Source organism: Myodes glareolus, chromosome 16 (genome assembly GCF_982192425.1).
Source record: "Myodes glareolus chromosome 16, mMyoGla1.1, whole genome shotgun sequence".
NCBI lineage: Eukaryota > Metazoa > Chordata > Mammalia > Rodentia > Cricetidae > Myodes > Myodes glareolus.
The window spans coordinates 6,376,302-6,394,105 of NC_142041.1; the positions used below are offsets into that span (position 1 = coordinate 6,376,302).

General features: G+C 47.2%; 1 protein-coding gene across 2 annotated transcripts in view; it reads right to left on the reverse strand.

Moving 5' to 3' along the window:
- The window catches only part of Cdh17 (cadherin 17), a 53,817-nt gene that overhangs the window by 15,158 nt on the left and 20,855 nt on the right, over window positions 1-17,804 (reverse strand). The window contains exons 4-12 of one of the 2 annotated variants that reach the window (XM_048420230.3): window positions 15,293-15,427; window positions 14,359-14,497; window positions 12,303-12,461; window positions 12,006-12,205; window positions 10,526-10,657; window positions 10,082-10,229; window positions 6,777-6,992; window positions 3,498-3,574; window positions 1,558-1,749 (exon numbers count right to left, since the gene is read on the reverse strand). In XM_048420230.3, the coding sequence (XP_048276187.3) occupies window positions 1,558-1,749; window positions 3,498-3,574; window positions 6,777-6,992; window positions 10,082-10,229; window positions 10,526-10,657; window positions 12,006-12,205; window positions 12,303-12,461; window positions 14,359-14,497; window positions 15,293-15,427 (1,398 nt within the window). Of the gene's footprint in view, window positions 1-1,557; window positions 1,750-3,497; window positions 3,575-6,776; window positions 6,993-10,081; window positions 10,230-10,525; window positions 10,658-12,005; window positions 12,206-12,302; window positions 12,462-14,358; window positions 14,498-15,292; window positions 15,428-17,804 lie in introns of those variants that run through there. The other variant, XM_085677003.2, reaches the window with a different exon arrangement.

The following is a 17,804-nucleotide window of genomic DNA, read 5'->3' on the forward strand; positions in this document are numbered from 1 at the left end:
AACAGGGCACTGTTTCCGGTTCTGTATGTGGGAGGATTTAGCAAGCAGGCTGCCTAAGAAGGAAAGAGTTGATTCCGAATTCCGAAAGTTTTTAAGCATGCGCCTAACTACACGTGCCAGCACAGGAAGACAGCTATCTTATGAACAGTCGGCCCTCTGGGGCCTCGTGTCCCCGTCTAAGCAAACATCTATGTTTCTATAAGAGCAGAAAGGCCAAGAAGTGGAGCTACTCCCTGTCATTGGTGGCGATCTCTGAACTCAAGGCTCCCATAGGACTCTGAGACCCTGGAGACTAAAATCTAAATACTACATATGTGTGTATATATTGTTCTTATTTTAGTATGAGCACATGTGGGCTTTTAAAATACCATTATTTATTTGCGTGCATGTATCTATGCATGTTGATGCATACATGCATGATACATGCACCAACATCAAAGGACAATGTGTGAAGGTCAGTTCTCTCTCTTTCCCACGAGGGTCCCAAGGCTCGGACAGGTTGTCAGACTTGTTAGAGTAAGTGCTTTTATCCACTGAGCCGTCTTGCCAGCCCAGGTCAGCCAGTCAAGTTCTCAAAAGGAACTAAAACCTCACAAATCCACAAGGATGACCACAGTTTAGACTCCTAGCAATAGTGGATGTGTAGCCTGAACTGGCCGTCTCCGGTGACCAGGCAGGACTGTCAGTGGAGGAATTTGGATGACAGCCCAGCCACACAAACTTTGACCTGCAGTTCATCCTGCCTATCTCTCTGTGTGTTGGGGGAGGGGTGTGCAGAGATGGTGGGAATGGCCAACCAATGACCGCTCACCACAAGAGTGGTACCTGGGGTATCAAGCCTCTGAGATTGGATAGTCCAGAGACCTGGGATAGAACCAAACATTATTGGAGGGGGGGAAAAGTCAACATAAAGATGCCTAATGATATTCTGTTATACTCAAAGATTAGGGACTACCCCAACTGTCACCAGAGAGCCTTCAACCAGTAACTGATGGAAACAGATTCCATCAGACCCACAACCAGGCATTGGGCCAAGTTCAGGGAATCCTGCTGAAGAGAGGAAGAATTGTACAAGTGTGTGTGTGTGTGTGTGTGTGTGTGTGTGTGTGTGTGTGTGTGTGAAGGACATCACAAGGAAACCTACAGAAACAACTAACCTGGGCTCATAGAAGTTCACAGAGTCTGAAACGACAGCCAGCGAGCCTGCATGGTACCAACCTTGGTCCCTTGTGTAGCCTGATCTGTTTGTGGGACCCCTGGGAGTGGGAACAGGGGCTGTTCCTAACATTTTGGCTGACTTTGGGGAGCCTATTCCTCACTATTTCTCATACTGGCCTTGCCCAGCCTTAATCTTACTTACTTAGTCTTACTGCAACTGGATAGGCCATTCTTTGTTGATACCCATGGGAGACCTGCCCCTTTGTAGACAGAAGCAGAGGAGGAGTGAAGGTAAGGGGGCTCAGAGAGGATGTGGGGGAGAGAACAGGAGCAGAAGGAGGATGGAAAAACAATTGAACAAATTTAATTAATAAAACAATAATCAAGTGGGCTTTCTACCTGTTTAACGGTGACGTATCCTGCATTGGTCTTGGGGTCTGTGATGACTTCCAGTCTCCCCTCGGGATCCCCCTTGATGATCTTGTAGAGGATTTTAGAGCTCCCGGTAAAGGGTTCGTCCGCATCCGTGGCTTCAATGACCAGGATGGTGGATCCAATGGCCGTGTCTTCAGGGAGAGTCACGTCCCCATACTGAGGAAGAAACAGGGAGGGGAAAGGAAGCAGAATGTCCGCTGTCACTGACCTTAAGTGCCAAACTCAAGCATCTCTGGGTCCAGAACAGAGACCACAGCTGGCACTAACACCCGGCACAGGTTTCCCTGATGAACGTGTTGCAGTTGGTTTAACATCTTTTGTATCCGTGAATTGAAATCTATGCCAAGGAACATAGCATCTTAGACGTTCTAGAAGGATTCTAAGACAGATTTCCCCTCCAACATCCAACATGCTTAAGAACTATAACTATTTGAATAATCATGATATAAATAGCTGTAATATGTGAAATGCCTCTGATGTGACAGGTACTTCTAATGCGTCAATAAATTAAGTAACCGAGATTAGGAGCTCAAAACACTGACCTCAGAGTTGGCTACAAATCCTAACCTTGCTATTTGTCAGTTGAACAATGCGAGTTATCACATTTCCTCCTAGACGGGCTTGATCGCTGGTCTAAAGGGAAGATGTAGCTCACTGTTTGAAGACAGGATGCTTGTACCGCCCCCGAATGGCTGGTAGACCGTTCTTAGGAAAGATGGCAGCACAAAGCCCTAGAGGGCAAACTTACCGGTGACATTTGACAGAGGAGCCAAGGGGCAGCATGGTCAGCCCTGCCCAGGACAACATGGTGTGATCATACCCAGAGCTTCAAGGCCCAGGTTCCCATAAAGCATTCTGACTCCCCCCAAGCCCCAAAATCTACTCTTTCCCACATCATGATCTCAAAAACGGCAACAGCCAGGGTCCAAGAGAGGATGCTGACAGCAGCATAAGCAAACCCTCTTTCTCTCCAGCCCGGTTTGCAAGTCCAAGCTTTTAAACTCCCCCCTGCAGAGTTTTTCTGCTCAATCTACTTGACCACTGTCTGGTAAAATGCAGCGCAGTCGCAACACTGGGAAGGTATAAAATGCCCTGGAGGATTGAGGCTGAGAAGAAATGAGTCCTTTATTTCACGCTTACTTAACCCCAGTGCCTGTAGGACAAGCTAGGTCCCATCGCACTTTCTCTGGTGCTGAGCCTCACCATAAATCAGTTCCCTCCTTTGTCACAACCTTGTCCCTGCTTTGATTAATGGACATCATCAGAGGGCTATGAACTGCCTCAAAACTGACTTCTAACGTAACAGGCTAGCCAAAGGGTCTTTACTCTCCCTTGAGTTAAATAAATCAGGACATCCCTTTTAAGGGTGCGATGGTAATGTATACTATGACTACAGCGTTCACCTTGATGTCCTTCCTATATTGATCTTTCTGACTCCATGCCCAATTCTAATTCTTGCAAATATATGGAACATATTCTTTTTGGGTCTTTTCCCCTTTCCTATTACCTGGTTAAATACAAAATGAGTTAAAGTTGCCAGAGTTTCTGATGGTATTTTTTTTCTCCCAAATGCTTGGATAAGATTAAGTAGCACTCTAAGCACTGTCTATTGCATGCAAAACTCTGTGACAAGCCACAGCAGCCATTCACCTTTCAATCTGAAGAAGATTGGGACTGTAGCTTCTAAGCAGCCTTTGGAATGAGGAGCTGCTGGCAGGCGTTTGTAAACAGACATTCCCAGATATTATCAGTACATCCTAGTGTCCCTGGAGACTAAAGATGCTAAAGATGGTACCTGGTTTTGCTTGGTGCATTGACTAGGATACCCACCACTTTGTCTGTGTTTTTGTTTAAATCAAACAGCGATCAAAATGAAGATAAAGCACATGGTGGCATCTACTCACATCTGATACTTTGAAGATGGGAATCTGATCGTTGATATCGATAACGTGAACTTGCACAAAACAGAGGGTCTGGAAATCTGAAAACCAAAGTCAGAGCACAGAATTCTCACTGGGATGCATATATTGGCATCAGGACTTGGCAAGGAAACGTTGGCAAATGATGTGACAGCCATTGCGACGGTCTCACAGTCATGAAAATGGAGGCTGCCCTGCTCTCCACCTCAAGCAGGTCATCAAGGGGATGTGGAAGCTGGGCTGGGCCCTGAGATGCGTCCCTGAGCTTCCCACTGCCCCATCCAAGGGAGGGCTTTTTCAGCATGCAGGATGGCTACTTTTCTGTGAAGCAGCTTCCCTTCCCTTCCCTACAGGTGGGTGTTATGTGCTCTCTGAAGTCCAAAGCAAAACTGTCCTTGCAGGGATGCAGCTGAGCATCCCACAGGCTGCCTTTCCTTCTCTGATACATCTGCCCGGCATCATCCCCACCTGGCACGGTGGAGCCGTCCAACGCCACCAGCGTTCCTCTCCTTTGAGTAAGGGAGAAGGTGACATAATTCACCTCCAAGGGAGACTCAGAGGTAGCTCGCAGAACCCTTCACAGAACCCTGGGGAAATGGCACAGGCTTTGAGGGTGGTTTGACAGGTCAAGGACCAGTCTGAACCAGCATTGGGATCCTAAATCCAAGATGAGAAGGCGAGCATGCTGGCAAGTGTGTTGTGGGAGGCTATCTAGGGAGAAAGCCAGAATGACAGAAGAGAGTAACTTATTCGTGGAGATGGATCTGCCACCTTTTGAATTATAAAACAATGCACTCGGCTCTGGGACTCCATTATTTGAATTCTGGATTTTCCATATCCCAGAAATGTGAGAGCATGGGAGTGTCACCGTATGTCTCTGTGCCTCGTCAGCTCATCCACGCAATGTCTTCCCTGTGCCCTGCTAGCCTTTCATTCTGCTCCGTGCTCGGATCCAGGCTGTATGAACCTTATCGGTAACATCCTTGTCCTTCCACAAACAGCCGGTTTCCGCCAGAGTGACTAGGCTGGAAACTGGAGGAAGGACAAGAAGAGAGAGGTGTCATGTCCCTCTTCCTGTCTCCTGAAGTCCTTTCAGGCTTTGGGGTGGTGAAGCACCCCTAGTCCCACCCCTCACTCCCCCACATCCTGCCTCTTGTTAGCTTCCCTCCACTGTGCGTCCTTTAAACTATTCTGGCCGCCCCTTTTAGGAAAACCTTCCTCTTCCAGCTGCCGTCCTCACTGATCTGCCCACATAATCAGCCCCGGAGCTTGTGCTTAAGGCATTAACCAGGAAGCTGAACACAATCTCTAATCTGATTATAACCAAACAGATATTGATGAGAGTTGGAGCTGATCCCCAGAACATTTGCAGATAGAAATGGGTTGGTACAGGGCTTGGAGCCTATTAGCGCTAGTCTCCGCAAAAGCCTTGTTTAGGACATGATGGGCTTCCTGCTTACCAGGCTCGCTCTTCTTATTAATGTGCGCACATGCACACATACTCTGTGTGCGCGCACACACAAAGACAGCCTCCAGTGTCATGCCTTAGGGCCTATCCACCTTTTTCTTCTTGATATGGGGTCTCTCGCTGGCCTGGAACATGACAAACAGGCTACGCCGACAGGGCACGAGCCCCTGAGGAAAATTGTGTTGTCTCTGACTCCCCAGTCCTGGGATCACAGATGCGTGAGACAAAACCCTGCTCATTTGATGGATGCCCAAAAAGACCAGAGCAGGATGTTGGATCCTCTGGAACTGGCAGTTATGAGCCACCCACCATGGGTCCTAGGAACCAAACAGGGGTCACTCTGGAAGAGCAGCAATGGCTTTTGACCCCTGAGCCATCTCTACGGCCCCTACACGCTCGCATGTATAAGCTACTTCGGGTTCTTTGCACATGGAATCCCCACTCCTCCATAAGTTATCCTTCAAAACTTCGGGGTGAGGTAGACTAACCTCTGACAGCCTTGCGGGCTCCCTTGTGTGTGTCCCTACGACTTGCTGACTTGTATGTCCATCTCCCTTGACAAAAGGAGCACGCCCTTAGGGACAGACGCTGGGTCTTGCTCACCTGTCCATTGCTAATGCCTTGTGTGGTACCTTGGCAAGGCAAACAATCAGACACTGAAAGCGTGAGCAGCCAGTGCTGTGACTCCGCCACTTCCCCACGGATGGGGGTTTAGTGCATCTTTTAACACAGAGCTGAACAGCATCAGACCCTCACTACGAGTCGAGTTACCAGCTTTTCTGGGAACTTGACAGGCATTAAGTACTGGAGCTTGCTAAACTCAAGTTCTCCCAGGATATCAACAACCGCAGAAAAGCAAAAGATGAGACACATGTATGAACCAACATTCTTTTCTTCCCCACGCCTGTGTAAGCTGTGGTCCTCAAAAAACAATTACAGAACTATTTCATAGAACAGTTATCTCCTAGGAGTCCGAGCGCCCCAAAAGTGGTACCACATCTGTCTGCGGATGTGGAGATCGGTTTGAGGACGAGAAGCTTCCCTGAGATCCTCTGCTCCTACAGAGGTTAAGAGTCACCTGCTTTGACAGTCTACGAGGATTAGATGTCTCCTGGTATTGTGCAGCAGGCACTGAGAAGCAGACAAGAAAGGGCAGAACTCTCCAAAGACATTTTCGCTACCACTTTTATACATGGCTACTTTAGGTCTGAAAGCAAGGAAAGGGAAAGAGAGGTCGCTCTCCTGTTTTGGTAGCCAGGAAACTGCACCTGGAGGACTTCTAACAACCAGACTAGCAACCTGAGGGCTGCCCGGTTATGCTGTGCCCAACACTGCGTTTGCACCAAGGCCCCATCCCCCATAGGCTGTCCCCAGCCAATTACTGGTAGTGATGTGAAAACAGGCCTATCCCCAGAGATAATGCGGAATTCCTGACAGCCTTCTGGAATTCTCCTCAGACTGCTCCTGGTCCAGAACATTCCCGTCAGTGTTCCTTCCATCACGGTCAAGCCGGTGTTGCTGTCTGGTGATCTCCAAGAGTCCACAGCTTCCCTTTCATTCTTCCCAAAAGCATCTCCTCTGAGATGCTCGCCGAATCCCTCTCGACCCCTGGCTCTCAGAGGACCAAAACCAACAACATGTGGCTTGATCCACAACTCTAGCTCATGTAAAAACAGCCACACCTGGGTTTCTCGAATTCACAAAGGAAGCAGAGAGTTCTAGAAGCATGAGAATGGCCTCTTGACTCTCAAGTAGAAGAAAACTCACCGTGACCTGATCCCAGGGCCAGAACTCACCTCTGTCAGCCACCTCTACTGTCAGGTTGTATAGAGGGTTGTCTTGTTTCTTCAGGGAGCGTTTCCCTAGCTGGAGCTTTCCCTCATATTCTTCAATGAGAAAGAGTCCATCTGAGGGAACTTTGGGGGCTTGGTCTACAAGTTTGTACTTCAAAATACTGTTGAAAGTGTTGGCTTCATCCCTGTCGCTGGCTCTCAGGTACCCGATGCTGCTGCCTGTGGAGGGGAAAGGACAGTCACTCACACCAGCTCTGTGAGGTTAATGCAGCTTCCTAGAAAATGCAGGGGACACTTTGAGGGGTGAACAAAGGCATTTGGAATTATTTTGATTCCTCGCATTTTCTCATGGGTGCTTTGTTGAACACTGCGGTGGATTAATTAGCCAATACTGGCAGAAAGTATCACGGATTGAGAGGATTAACAAAAACCTGCTTTCTCCAAGTCCTAGAGGCCGGAAACCTGAAATCAAGTGTTGGCAAGGCTGCTCCCCTCCAAGGCCGCTCCCCTCCAAGGCTGCTCCCCTCCAAGGCTGTTCTCCCTCCAAGGCCGCTCCCCTCCAAGGCTGCTCCCCTCCAAGCTGCTCTCCCTGGCTACTTCTTCCTCCCTATGCATCTCCTCTCGGTACCTTGGCATCCAAGTTTATCACAGGAACTTCAATCAGATTAGATTAAGGCCTACTGTTGGGTACTCACCCTACGTGCCTGTGTGTCCATTGGTGTACATGTACATATGTGTGGATGTGGAAGTCAGAGGGCAACCTTGGCATCTGTCCTCAGAAGGTACCCACCTTGTTTTTGTATTTGTTTTTTTGTTTGTTTATTTGCTTGCTTTCTTGCTTTGCGACAGTAGATGGAATGTTCTCTCTCTCTCTCTCTCTCTCTCTCTCTCTCTCTCTCTCACACACACACACACACACACACACACACACCTGCTATCCCACATGCCAAGGCCCTATGTTTTCCATGCCCAGGGGCTCCAGAGGTCAGTGGATGTGATTCCATGTAACTGGGCAAGTTCTGATAGATTGTGGGGTCATCCAGATCCATGAAGTGGGAGCAGGAACTGTGGGTTTCATTACACGCAGCAAGAATCCCACCTGAGGTTTATTTGAATTGAATGTCGTGTTTAAATTGGATCACACCCTTTCCTTACCTCAGTTTACCCCACCGGCTTATGCAGACTCTTACAAGAGGTGGGTTTGAGAGAACAGAAGAGGGAAGTACTGTATCTGAGTGGTGCTGGGCACCCACAGGGCACATGACCTGGACTTAGGGACCGTCATCAGTTTGCACATGGCCTGCACTTAGGGACCGTCATGATTTTGCCTCCCAACTGAAAAAACTTTGTGGCAACATATGTCCTCCCAAGGAAAGTACTCTGACCATTTCCTCTAGGTAAGCACGTGTGATGCTAAGAACGTGGTACTGTTCTCTCCACAGGAAACTCCCAGCTGCCTGAGGCATAATGAAGGCTGTGGGCATCACAGACGTCCCTTGGCGAGAGGTGGGTGGCTCTGGATGGACCAGAGAGGAGTACCCTGCCTCCGAGGGACTGAAGGAGGTGTATTGTCTATGCCCCTCACGAACTGCACAGAGAAAATATATTCAGTTGATTTCTAATACAGTTCCTTTTCCTTCAAAGACTCCCTGCTGTACTTTTACAAAACAAATTCTTACTTCTCAAGAAACAGGTGGTGTCCTGAGACCCTGAGCGGTCTATTTTACTAACAATGACTTCGCTGGTCTAAGAAAACTACTCTACCATCTTCCCCCATGAGATAGGCAGCCCCCAAACGGCCTTGACCCTCCTCATCTCCTGGATCGGTGCCCGTGACTTCTGCCTCCCCGTTGTGAGTGGAGCCTCGTGCCTGATCCTGATGAGATAAATGTGACCCAAGTGTTGGGACGTCACCTCCAAGATCAGGTTAGAGAAACCCTCCCCCTCCTCCTTCCTGTCACCCCCGAATCTGAGGCCCCAACTGGACTGCAATCAGATGCATGCTCACAGACACTGACACAATGAGTGTCTCCCATTTTAAACGGCTAAATATGGGGACAATTTGTTAGGTGGCAGAAGATAACAGTTATAACATATGTGCAGCCCCGTATGAAGAGATGTGCAGTGCCGCCTACAATGGCCTGGTGAGGGTTTTCCACCTTTGTTCAGCCCCACAGGACATCCCTGTTTCGTGAGAGCAATAGCCCAACAAGCGCTTCTTGGCTGCTTTGTGTGACACCACTATACAATCGCCACTGGGCCTTTATTCCATACATTCACTGAAATTTTTAAAGCTACGATCCAACCCTTCCCGTTGAAGCAAGAATTGCTCTAAGTGAAACAAAGAAGACCTCTATGGGACACAGGGACAGTAACCTCTGTGGGACATCTAACCCCAGGAGGAAAAGAATGACCACAAGGAAGGAAAACCCACGAAGCCACCAGGAGAGCAGCTGCTGTGTCAAAGCTGTGGAGCAGCCAGAGCGGAAGTGTCCAGGACACTGGTGAGAATGTCCATCACGAGATGCGTAGACCCCGCCCACGAGGAGAGCAAAGTTGCCAGTCTCACAAACATAGAAAGCACACCACTCACACACAGCCCTACTCAAGGGCTCAACACCAAGAGGGAAACAGACAAAAGTCCCAAATCCAGGAAGAGACAACGAACTCAGAAATCATTAACATTCTTACAGTGTTGTTCCTATACAAACTTAACACCGTCAGGAGAGATAGTTTTTTCAAATGTAGAAAGATCAAACATTCAAGCAAGACTGGGGTTCAACTTCATTTGTCAGCTTCCTCGGCTACCATTGTCTCTAGAATGGAAGACTCGGGGTCAGGGTTGTACTTGGTGTTACCTACTCATTGTGGGGTGTTGGCCCCAGGGATAAAAATGATCAAGTTCTTTAGCAAGTTGGATGAGGTTTTATCTTTTTTTACAATGAGTTGCTTAGCAGCCAGAGAAGATAACCCAAGGGAAAACCTTGCAAGGGGGATACCCTGGGAATGCACACAGGATGTTGTTACACAGTGATGAAACCATGGGTGGTACTGAGGGTGACTGCCATTAAAACAAGGGGGGTAACGGCAATCATAAAAGTCCCAACTGGAGGACTGGAGATCCTGCTTATTCCAAACCAGTGTGCCTGCGTGACTCTCCCGATACCTTCCACGTCTGTGCTGCACTAGCCGTGAACAGTGGCCTGCAGAGTGGAGCTACCTAACATTCCAGGGTCTAGAAAGGGCTCACAGAAGCATGGAGGAAGACAGGCGCAGAGCATCGGCCTCGGTCAGCTCTCGTCTCTTACCCACTATTTCGTTCTCCTGGACTTCAAACACAGTCATAGCCGGACATGTTGGTGGGTTGTCATTAATGTCGACAACTTTCACATGAACTTCCACAGGGAATGCAAGAGATTTTCCACTCTCGTCCTTGGCAGTCGCATAGAAAACATGCTGCAATACCAAGGTCAGAATTAAGACTCCTTCCCTGTCCACTTTAATAGGAAAAGGAAATGATGCTTTGTTCATCCCCTCTGACCTTACTGTCAATGCACTTAGAACTGAGAAATGGGGGGAGGGTGCAGGAGACAGAATGGGCTGGTCTTGTGGGAAAGTTAGCCAATCTTTGAGAGCCCATTCATTTCTAGGATCTAGAGCACGGATTCTCCAGTGCACAATTAACTTTGTCCTCAACTGTAAGCAGACGTAAGATTTGTCTCGTCCCCTGCAAGACTTTCCCTCTTACTCACTGAGTCCTTTTCCTCTCGGTCCAAGGGTTGAGTCACGTAAATATTTCCTTCCTTGTCAATGGAGAATGGGAACTGTGGCAGCTTCTCCTTGTTGATTAAGGAATAATGAGCCCCCGGGTCATTCCACTGCACCTGTGTGGCCAACATGCGTGGTGAGCAAAGAGGTGTACGGGTAAGCACACCGAGAAGGGATGCAAACAGCTTCTCAGTTCTCACTTGAGAACGCTCGCAACTCTGTCCACATGTCAGTGATGTCTTAGGACAGCTGAGTTAAGCTTTTACAATTCTTCAACCCAAACTAATTTTAAAAACAAGCAGAAAAGAGACCTCTTCCCTCCATGAAGCAATCCTTGCAAATGCACAGAAGCATCTGTGGGTTGTTTTCTTCTAGAACTGACTGGATGTACCATCCAGTTGTGAAGCAAAGCGTCCTTCACAGAGGGAGTACCACAAGACTAAACCGTGATGCATGCTGAGCTTCTGGAATCCACCATTAAGATGAGTTAAGACCAATAGAAGACGCCTTAGACCAAGGGTTCTCAACCTTCCTGATGCTGTGACCCTTCAATATGGTCCCCCGTGTTGTGGAGACCCCAACCATAAAATTATTTCTGTTGCTACTTCAAAACTGTAATTTTGCTATTGTTGTAAACTGTGATGTAAACATCTGATAAGCAGGATATCTGATGTATGACCCCTGTGAAAGGTCATTCAACCCCAGAGGAGTCTCGACCCACAGGTTGAGAACTGCTGTCTTAGACTCTTCGTCATTCATTTTGTCGAGACACGGTGTACATAAACGAGGTGCACCCCCACAAATATTTAAGCCTGGAAGACTTCAGGAATAAAACTAATTGCCAATCCCCAGAGCTATTTTATAAAGAACAACAAAAAAATAGCACTTTTAATTTTTGAGACACGGTTTCTCTGTAGCTTTGGAGCCTGTCCTGGAACTTGCTGTATAGACCAGGCTGGCCTCACTCACAGAGATGCCTCTGCCTCCGAGTGCTGGGATTAAAGGTGTGCGCCACCACCGCCTGGCTAAAAACAAAAGTACTCTTATAGCAGGACCTGATACCTAGACAGTGCCTGCTTCTCTGACATTGTGACTGACAACACGCATTGAGAGTTTCCCACATGCACAGAGCCCACTATAAAGCAGGCCTAGTTCACACTGCTTGATGTGACCAATAAAACACTACATCTCCTTCTAAAGTGAGTATGAGTTAAGCCTTCTTTCTGACTCTGTGTGTGTGTGTGTGTGTGTGTGTGTGTGTGTGTGTGTGTGCATGCACGTGTGTGTTTCCTGCTGGTGATGATAAACTCCAGGGATGTAGGGCCTTGGCTACTTAATTTCTTTGTAATTACATGATGTAAAATGTATCTAGTCAAACAACAAAACAACAGTGAGGAAAGGTCTATACACCACAAGGTATGGATCCTAGTCAACAGTTAGCTGTTGATGTCACCTGAACGCTACCTGGGTGATTTTGATGGGGTGTGGCTCCGTTGAGTTTTCGGTAATCTCCACCTGTTCCGGTGCTTTCCAGATGTTCTCCCTCACAGTGATGTTCACATATGTGCTCTGACTGAAAGAATTCTCACTCTGGCCCCCCATGTCCTTCACGGAGACCATGAGGTTGTAGAAAGAGTTCTTAGCTGGATCCAGTTCCTTGGATCCTAAAGTAAGTAGGGGAGGAGACAAAGAAAGGATGCGTCTCCAAAGGTGGCAGGACTTCCCCTGACTGAGATCCGTGAGGGGCTGGCCTTGACTTACCTTCTTGGGTGAGCGATATCGCTCCAGTTTTGTTGTTGATCTGAAAGTACATGACATTGTTGACCAAGGGAAGCTGAAGGGTAATTTGATAAAACAGCTGGCCATTGAGGGTGTTTGGATCATCCAGGTCTGTGGCATTGACATACATGAAAGGCTTTCCTGGTAACAAAGCACACACAGAGAAAGAGAATTAAAGCTTAAACCGTCTGTATCTAATTTTGCCTCCTGAGATGCAGAGATCAAACAGGAGAAAGTGCTCGAGTCCCTGAGAGTGGCGACGTTAATATTCATCTTGCTCCCTCTCCCTGCAGTGGGGCTTCCTCAAAGCGTGGTCCAGAAGCCTACATGAGTCCCTGGGCATATTTCAAGATGTTTATGATGTTAGAAATCACATGTGAGAAAGACCCATTTAAGAACAAGATAATTTGATAGGTTTTAATGTAAAATAGAACATTAATGAGGGCCACTCATCTATAAGAAACATCCACTTTTCAAGTTTAGGTATTAAATCAAAGAATGCCCACAATGTCTGAAATTGTTATTAAAATAAATTTTTTCCTAAACTACAGATCTGTATGAGGCTAATTTTTGTCACGTATGACTTCAACCGGAATAGCATATGGGAAGAGCATGAATGTAGAAACACACCATTTACCCAATTGTTTTTATTCATTCAGACATTAATGAAATTTGCAAAGATTCAAACAATGTCATTTTTCTTAACAAATTATTTTTGTCTTGAAAAATTCATTTTCTTTAAACTCTCTGTGTTCTTTTTAATTATTTAATAAACAAGTGTTTTCATTTCTAGGCAGTAAGTGTTGCGCTGGACTTGCCATCTGAGAGCACAGTTTTGAATTTCCAGAAATTTTTGAGTCAATTACTTTTAAATTTTTTATAAACTTGCTTATAAAATGGTGCAAATAAAAATATCATACACCAAAAATCTATAAAATTCCTTTATTGATAGCACCAATAATTTGAAAAAAGCCAGGGTAGAGGATTTGTACCATGAAGCCTTGCAAATACCACAAACCACTCTCTTCTCAGTCACCCCGGGAGAGGCAGCCACTAAACGCTGACCAGAAAACCACGAGGTGTAACGCACGGGTTCAAAAGTTTGTGTGAGTTCCCCCTGACTTGTAAGTTAACACAGAAGTCCTGAGCCACCAAATTTTGAAAATTACTTCTCTAGAAGATTTGCTTCTTGGATAAGAAGGGTGTTACTGTCTGGAAGATTCTGATGTAACAGAGTTTGCATGTGTGGGTCATTGGTATGTCACCCAGGGACAGGGACAGCACAGCTATCCCTAAATGGTTGCTCGTGGGTGCTGAAGACTGAGAAAAGGAGAAGGTTGAGGACACAAATGGTTAACTGATGGGAGCTGATGGAGCTATCAAGAGGAGTGGGCCACTTATGGGGGACAGCCATAAGAAAAGGAACCGACAGCAGCCCTAAGCGTCCCACAGGCTGTGGGAGAGCAAGCTCGTCTTTCTGGATAATTCTCTGGTATTCTAGGGCTGTATGGCGTTTGAAGGTTGGCTAAAGAGGGATGTTTTTGCCTCTCACAGTACATTTGGCAAGCTCTGGAGACTCCTGAGGATTTACTTTGTCTTTTATTATGTGGGGAGGATGAGCATGTGTGCACATATGTGGGTGCTCACCGAGGCCAGAAGGCACTGAACCCCCTGGAGCTAGTTACAGGCGATTGTGAGACACGCAGCAGAGGGCTTGGGACTCAGCACAGGTCCTCTGAAGAGCAGCCGGGGGCTCTCGCTGAGCCATCTCTCCAGCCCTCCTAGACATTATTATTGTCACAGTGTAGAGTGAGGGGTGTTTCTGGCGTCCTACAGTACACAAGACTCAGCAGGCCCAAGGATGGGGACTCTGGTCCAGAGCAATAGGTATAATCACACAACACTCAGATCGCCACAAAATGGGCATAAGACAGCAGGTTCTTGAGGAGGGATAGTGGCAGCTGCCCGTCACACAACCCCACTCTTCAACCACACCCTTTCATCCACCTGCAGACATAGTCAGGCTCTTGTTTATTACCTGGGCGAGAGTTCTGCCTCACCCAGCCTTCATAGTTTGACTGGAGAAACATGGGTCGATTGTCGTTGATGTCCTTGACTTCTATGGTGATGGGGACTGGGCCCTCCACTATGTTTCCTTGAGAATCCAGGGCTGCAAGCTGTTGGTGAAGAAAAGAAAACTGCCTTAGTGTCCCTGGGCTTCAGATCTCATGCCCAGAATCGCTCCCAGGACCAGTGGTCTGGTGGCTGCAGAAGAGAAGAACCCACAAAAGCCCACAGTGTGTGCTGCTAAAGTAGGGGTCCAATCAGGTAAGCCAGCCCAAGGATGGCAGCGGCTTTCCAGCCGTGACGGGTCCTGGACCAAGGGCACATCCTGCTATAGACGATGGTGCGCTATGACTCCTCAGAGCTGGTTCAGTGGTCAGTGTACAGAGCCGTGGCAGAAGGTGACAGACCACTGCCGGCTTGTTCTTTTTCAGTTAGCGCTCTGCCATCCCCAGCTATCCAGATAACCACTGGGAGGCTCTGGGGGAACGGAAAGGAAGGGTATTTCCAGTAGGCCTCTGACTATCCATTCTTTTTGCATTCTGAGGCCCCAGTGGCTCTGCCCAGCATTGATGTTGTCTTCATTGTGGGTGTGGATCCCGCACCACAGCCACAGGCCAAGCACCAGGGCACATCAGAGACTTATCGCTGGGGTTCAGCCCCAGGACCTGAATGAGTAAGGCCATGTGAGGACTTTGGCCATGTAAATTGGATTACTCTAGTCAAAAAGCCACGCCCCTCTGTAGTTGGTTTTAAGGCAGGGTGGGAGGAAAGAAGGGAGAGAGGGAGGGCATGAGGGAGGGAGGAAGGTCATATGAGGACTGCACAGTTTGCGGCTAACTTCAGGAGGTGCTGGGGTGCTCCAGAAGCAGGGGTGCTGAAGCTCCAGCGCGCTGGCCTCAGCTCACCTGGAGGTGGTGAACAGCCCTAGTTTCTCTGTCCAGGGCTTTGGTGTAATACAGAAGTCCGTCATTTTCTATCATAAAGATATCATCTGTCTCCCCCGTTAGCTCAAACTTCACAGCTGAACTGCTGGCCTTAAACTGAGGGGAGAAAAAAAAAAAACACCGATTAGACCCTGAGGGAACAGATGTTCTCGAATCTGTAGAAAGTTGCCAGTTTCAGTATTTTATTTATACAAACGCTGAATAAGAAGCCCTGGGCCCTTTACAAGGGTGTATGCTGAAAGCTTGCTGTGCGTTCCTTATGTAGCATTCAGAACACGTTTCTCCCAGGAAGGGATTGCACTATTCAACATATCGCGGAATGGTTGCCTTGCCGTAAACTGTAGCTGAGGTAAAGATACTTTTCACTGAGTATCTGAGAGCTATGTTGCTACCAGCACCTAAAACCATCTTTGCTAATGTGGCTTTATTGCTGGAACAAGAGGATGTCATTTAGCTCTTTCCAAGTTGTGACCAAGACGGAAAAGCAAGATAAAGTTAAGGAAAACAACCATCCCATCCTCCTGAATGCTTGTCTCACGGTGACTCCTTATGATGTGGAAAAACTGATCAGCCATCAGCCACTGTTCATGAAGCGGTTGTTGCTCCTTTCAAGACGACAGCTAAAAAGTAGGAATTTTACATAAAACTAAGAATATATAAAAGTTGCTCGACTTCATTAATAATTTTAAGTATATCTCATAGGTACTAGGCTATAAAGAAATACATCTATTACTGATGGGGTGTAATTTATATAACCTCTCTGGAAATGACATGAGGCTCAAAATATATTCTTTGGCAGTAAACAATGCTATAAAAAGTTTGTCTTGGAATTTTTAAACATGAATTATATACTTTGAGTATAAAGGGAACTATTTCCTACACTAGCAGAGTGTAGGAAAGTCAGGTAGCCACACAGTTGTGAATTCTTAAAGCAAAAGCCTCATTATGGACAAGGGACAGTCCTGTCACTGTGTGAAGAGGAAAAGCAGAAGAGTGATGCCGGCTGCGGCTGTCACAGAGCTGAGATGTGCATGTCAGCAAGCAAGAAAATGCATTTAAAAATATACGAGATCAACTGGTGTCCAACCGAAGTGAGGTTGATAGTGCATGGTTTATCAGACACTGAAGGTCAGCGCTAGTGTTTCCAGAGAAGTCTGACATCAGGGGAAGAAGGACGGGCACTGATGTCCTCCGCAAAAGCAATGAAACCGTTGGAAGGAAGCTGTAAACATCAGCTGTAAACATCGACTGTCTGAGAACCAGGAATGAACCAAACCCCTCCTGGATGTCAGTAAGCACCACCACGCTGTTTCAACTCGTCTCATCCATTGACTTCCTAAAAGCCAGAAGTAGTCTTGGAGACCAACAAGCACACCTGCACAGTGTGACAGAGGGCAGAAGGGAACAAGAGTTCCCAAAGCCACTGCCAGAGAGCCGGCCTCATCCTGCCAGCTGTTGGCAGTGCTCACTTACTACAACACCCCTGGACAGCTACTGAAAACAACCATCAGCAATTTGTAGGAATCGGAATTCACACTTGCCATTTCGACACTCAGGAAGCTGAGGCGGGAGGATTACTGCAAGTTTTAGACTAGCTTAGGATATTTAGTAGACACCCAGCCAACTAAGGACCCTGCCTTAAATAAATAAATTCCCTGCTTAGGGGACTTCCCTGAAGAAAGGCGAGAAAAAAACGCAAGCGCTGAGGGGTAAAAGGAAAATGCTGTCTTCTAGACATGGCACGGTTGTTGTACACAGGAATGGGGTTAAAATTCTACCGTGGGTGAGGGAAGCGTTAGTAGAGCTGTCCCTAGTTAGGAAGTATTGGCGGTTGATGGCTGCTGTGAGGAGCAAATCGTTATTCTTAGGAGAGGTCTGGCCCTGATAGGCTGTCTATGTCCCAGTGGATAACCTCATACTATGCACACATATAAGGGCCTCACTAATTGGATTCAGGGGTTAAAAATAACATTAATAAAACAAACACTTAAAAAGAGGACCTGGAATCGTTTGGGAGATATATTGGGAACGTCCTCAGAGGGGGACTGAATTGGGGAGTGGAGGAGAGAGATATGATTAAGATACATTGCATATAAGAGAACATTGTACTTGCAAAATTTTCAAAGAAGAAATAAAAATATTTTTAAAAAATCATTTTAAGAACTGTCAGTCATAGCTGCTTTGAAGCTAAGGCAGGAACTACAGCTGAAGCCAATGAGAAACTGATCAACCTTTGAAGGAAACGCTGGGAATGTGCTGTCTACAGGAGAATGAGCAGTCCTTCCTTCTTGGAGGCTCGCCCATTAGCAGAGGGGCCAGCATGGCTAGAACAGGCCTGAGAGGGCCCTAACCTCTCACCCCTGGCTGGCGTTGAGACTCTACACAAGCGGGAAATGAAGGGAAAGGCAGAGCTGTAAACTGCCTGCCACACTACTGAAGGTGTGTTCTGACACTCTCAAAGTGCCCGGCGGTG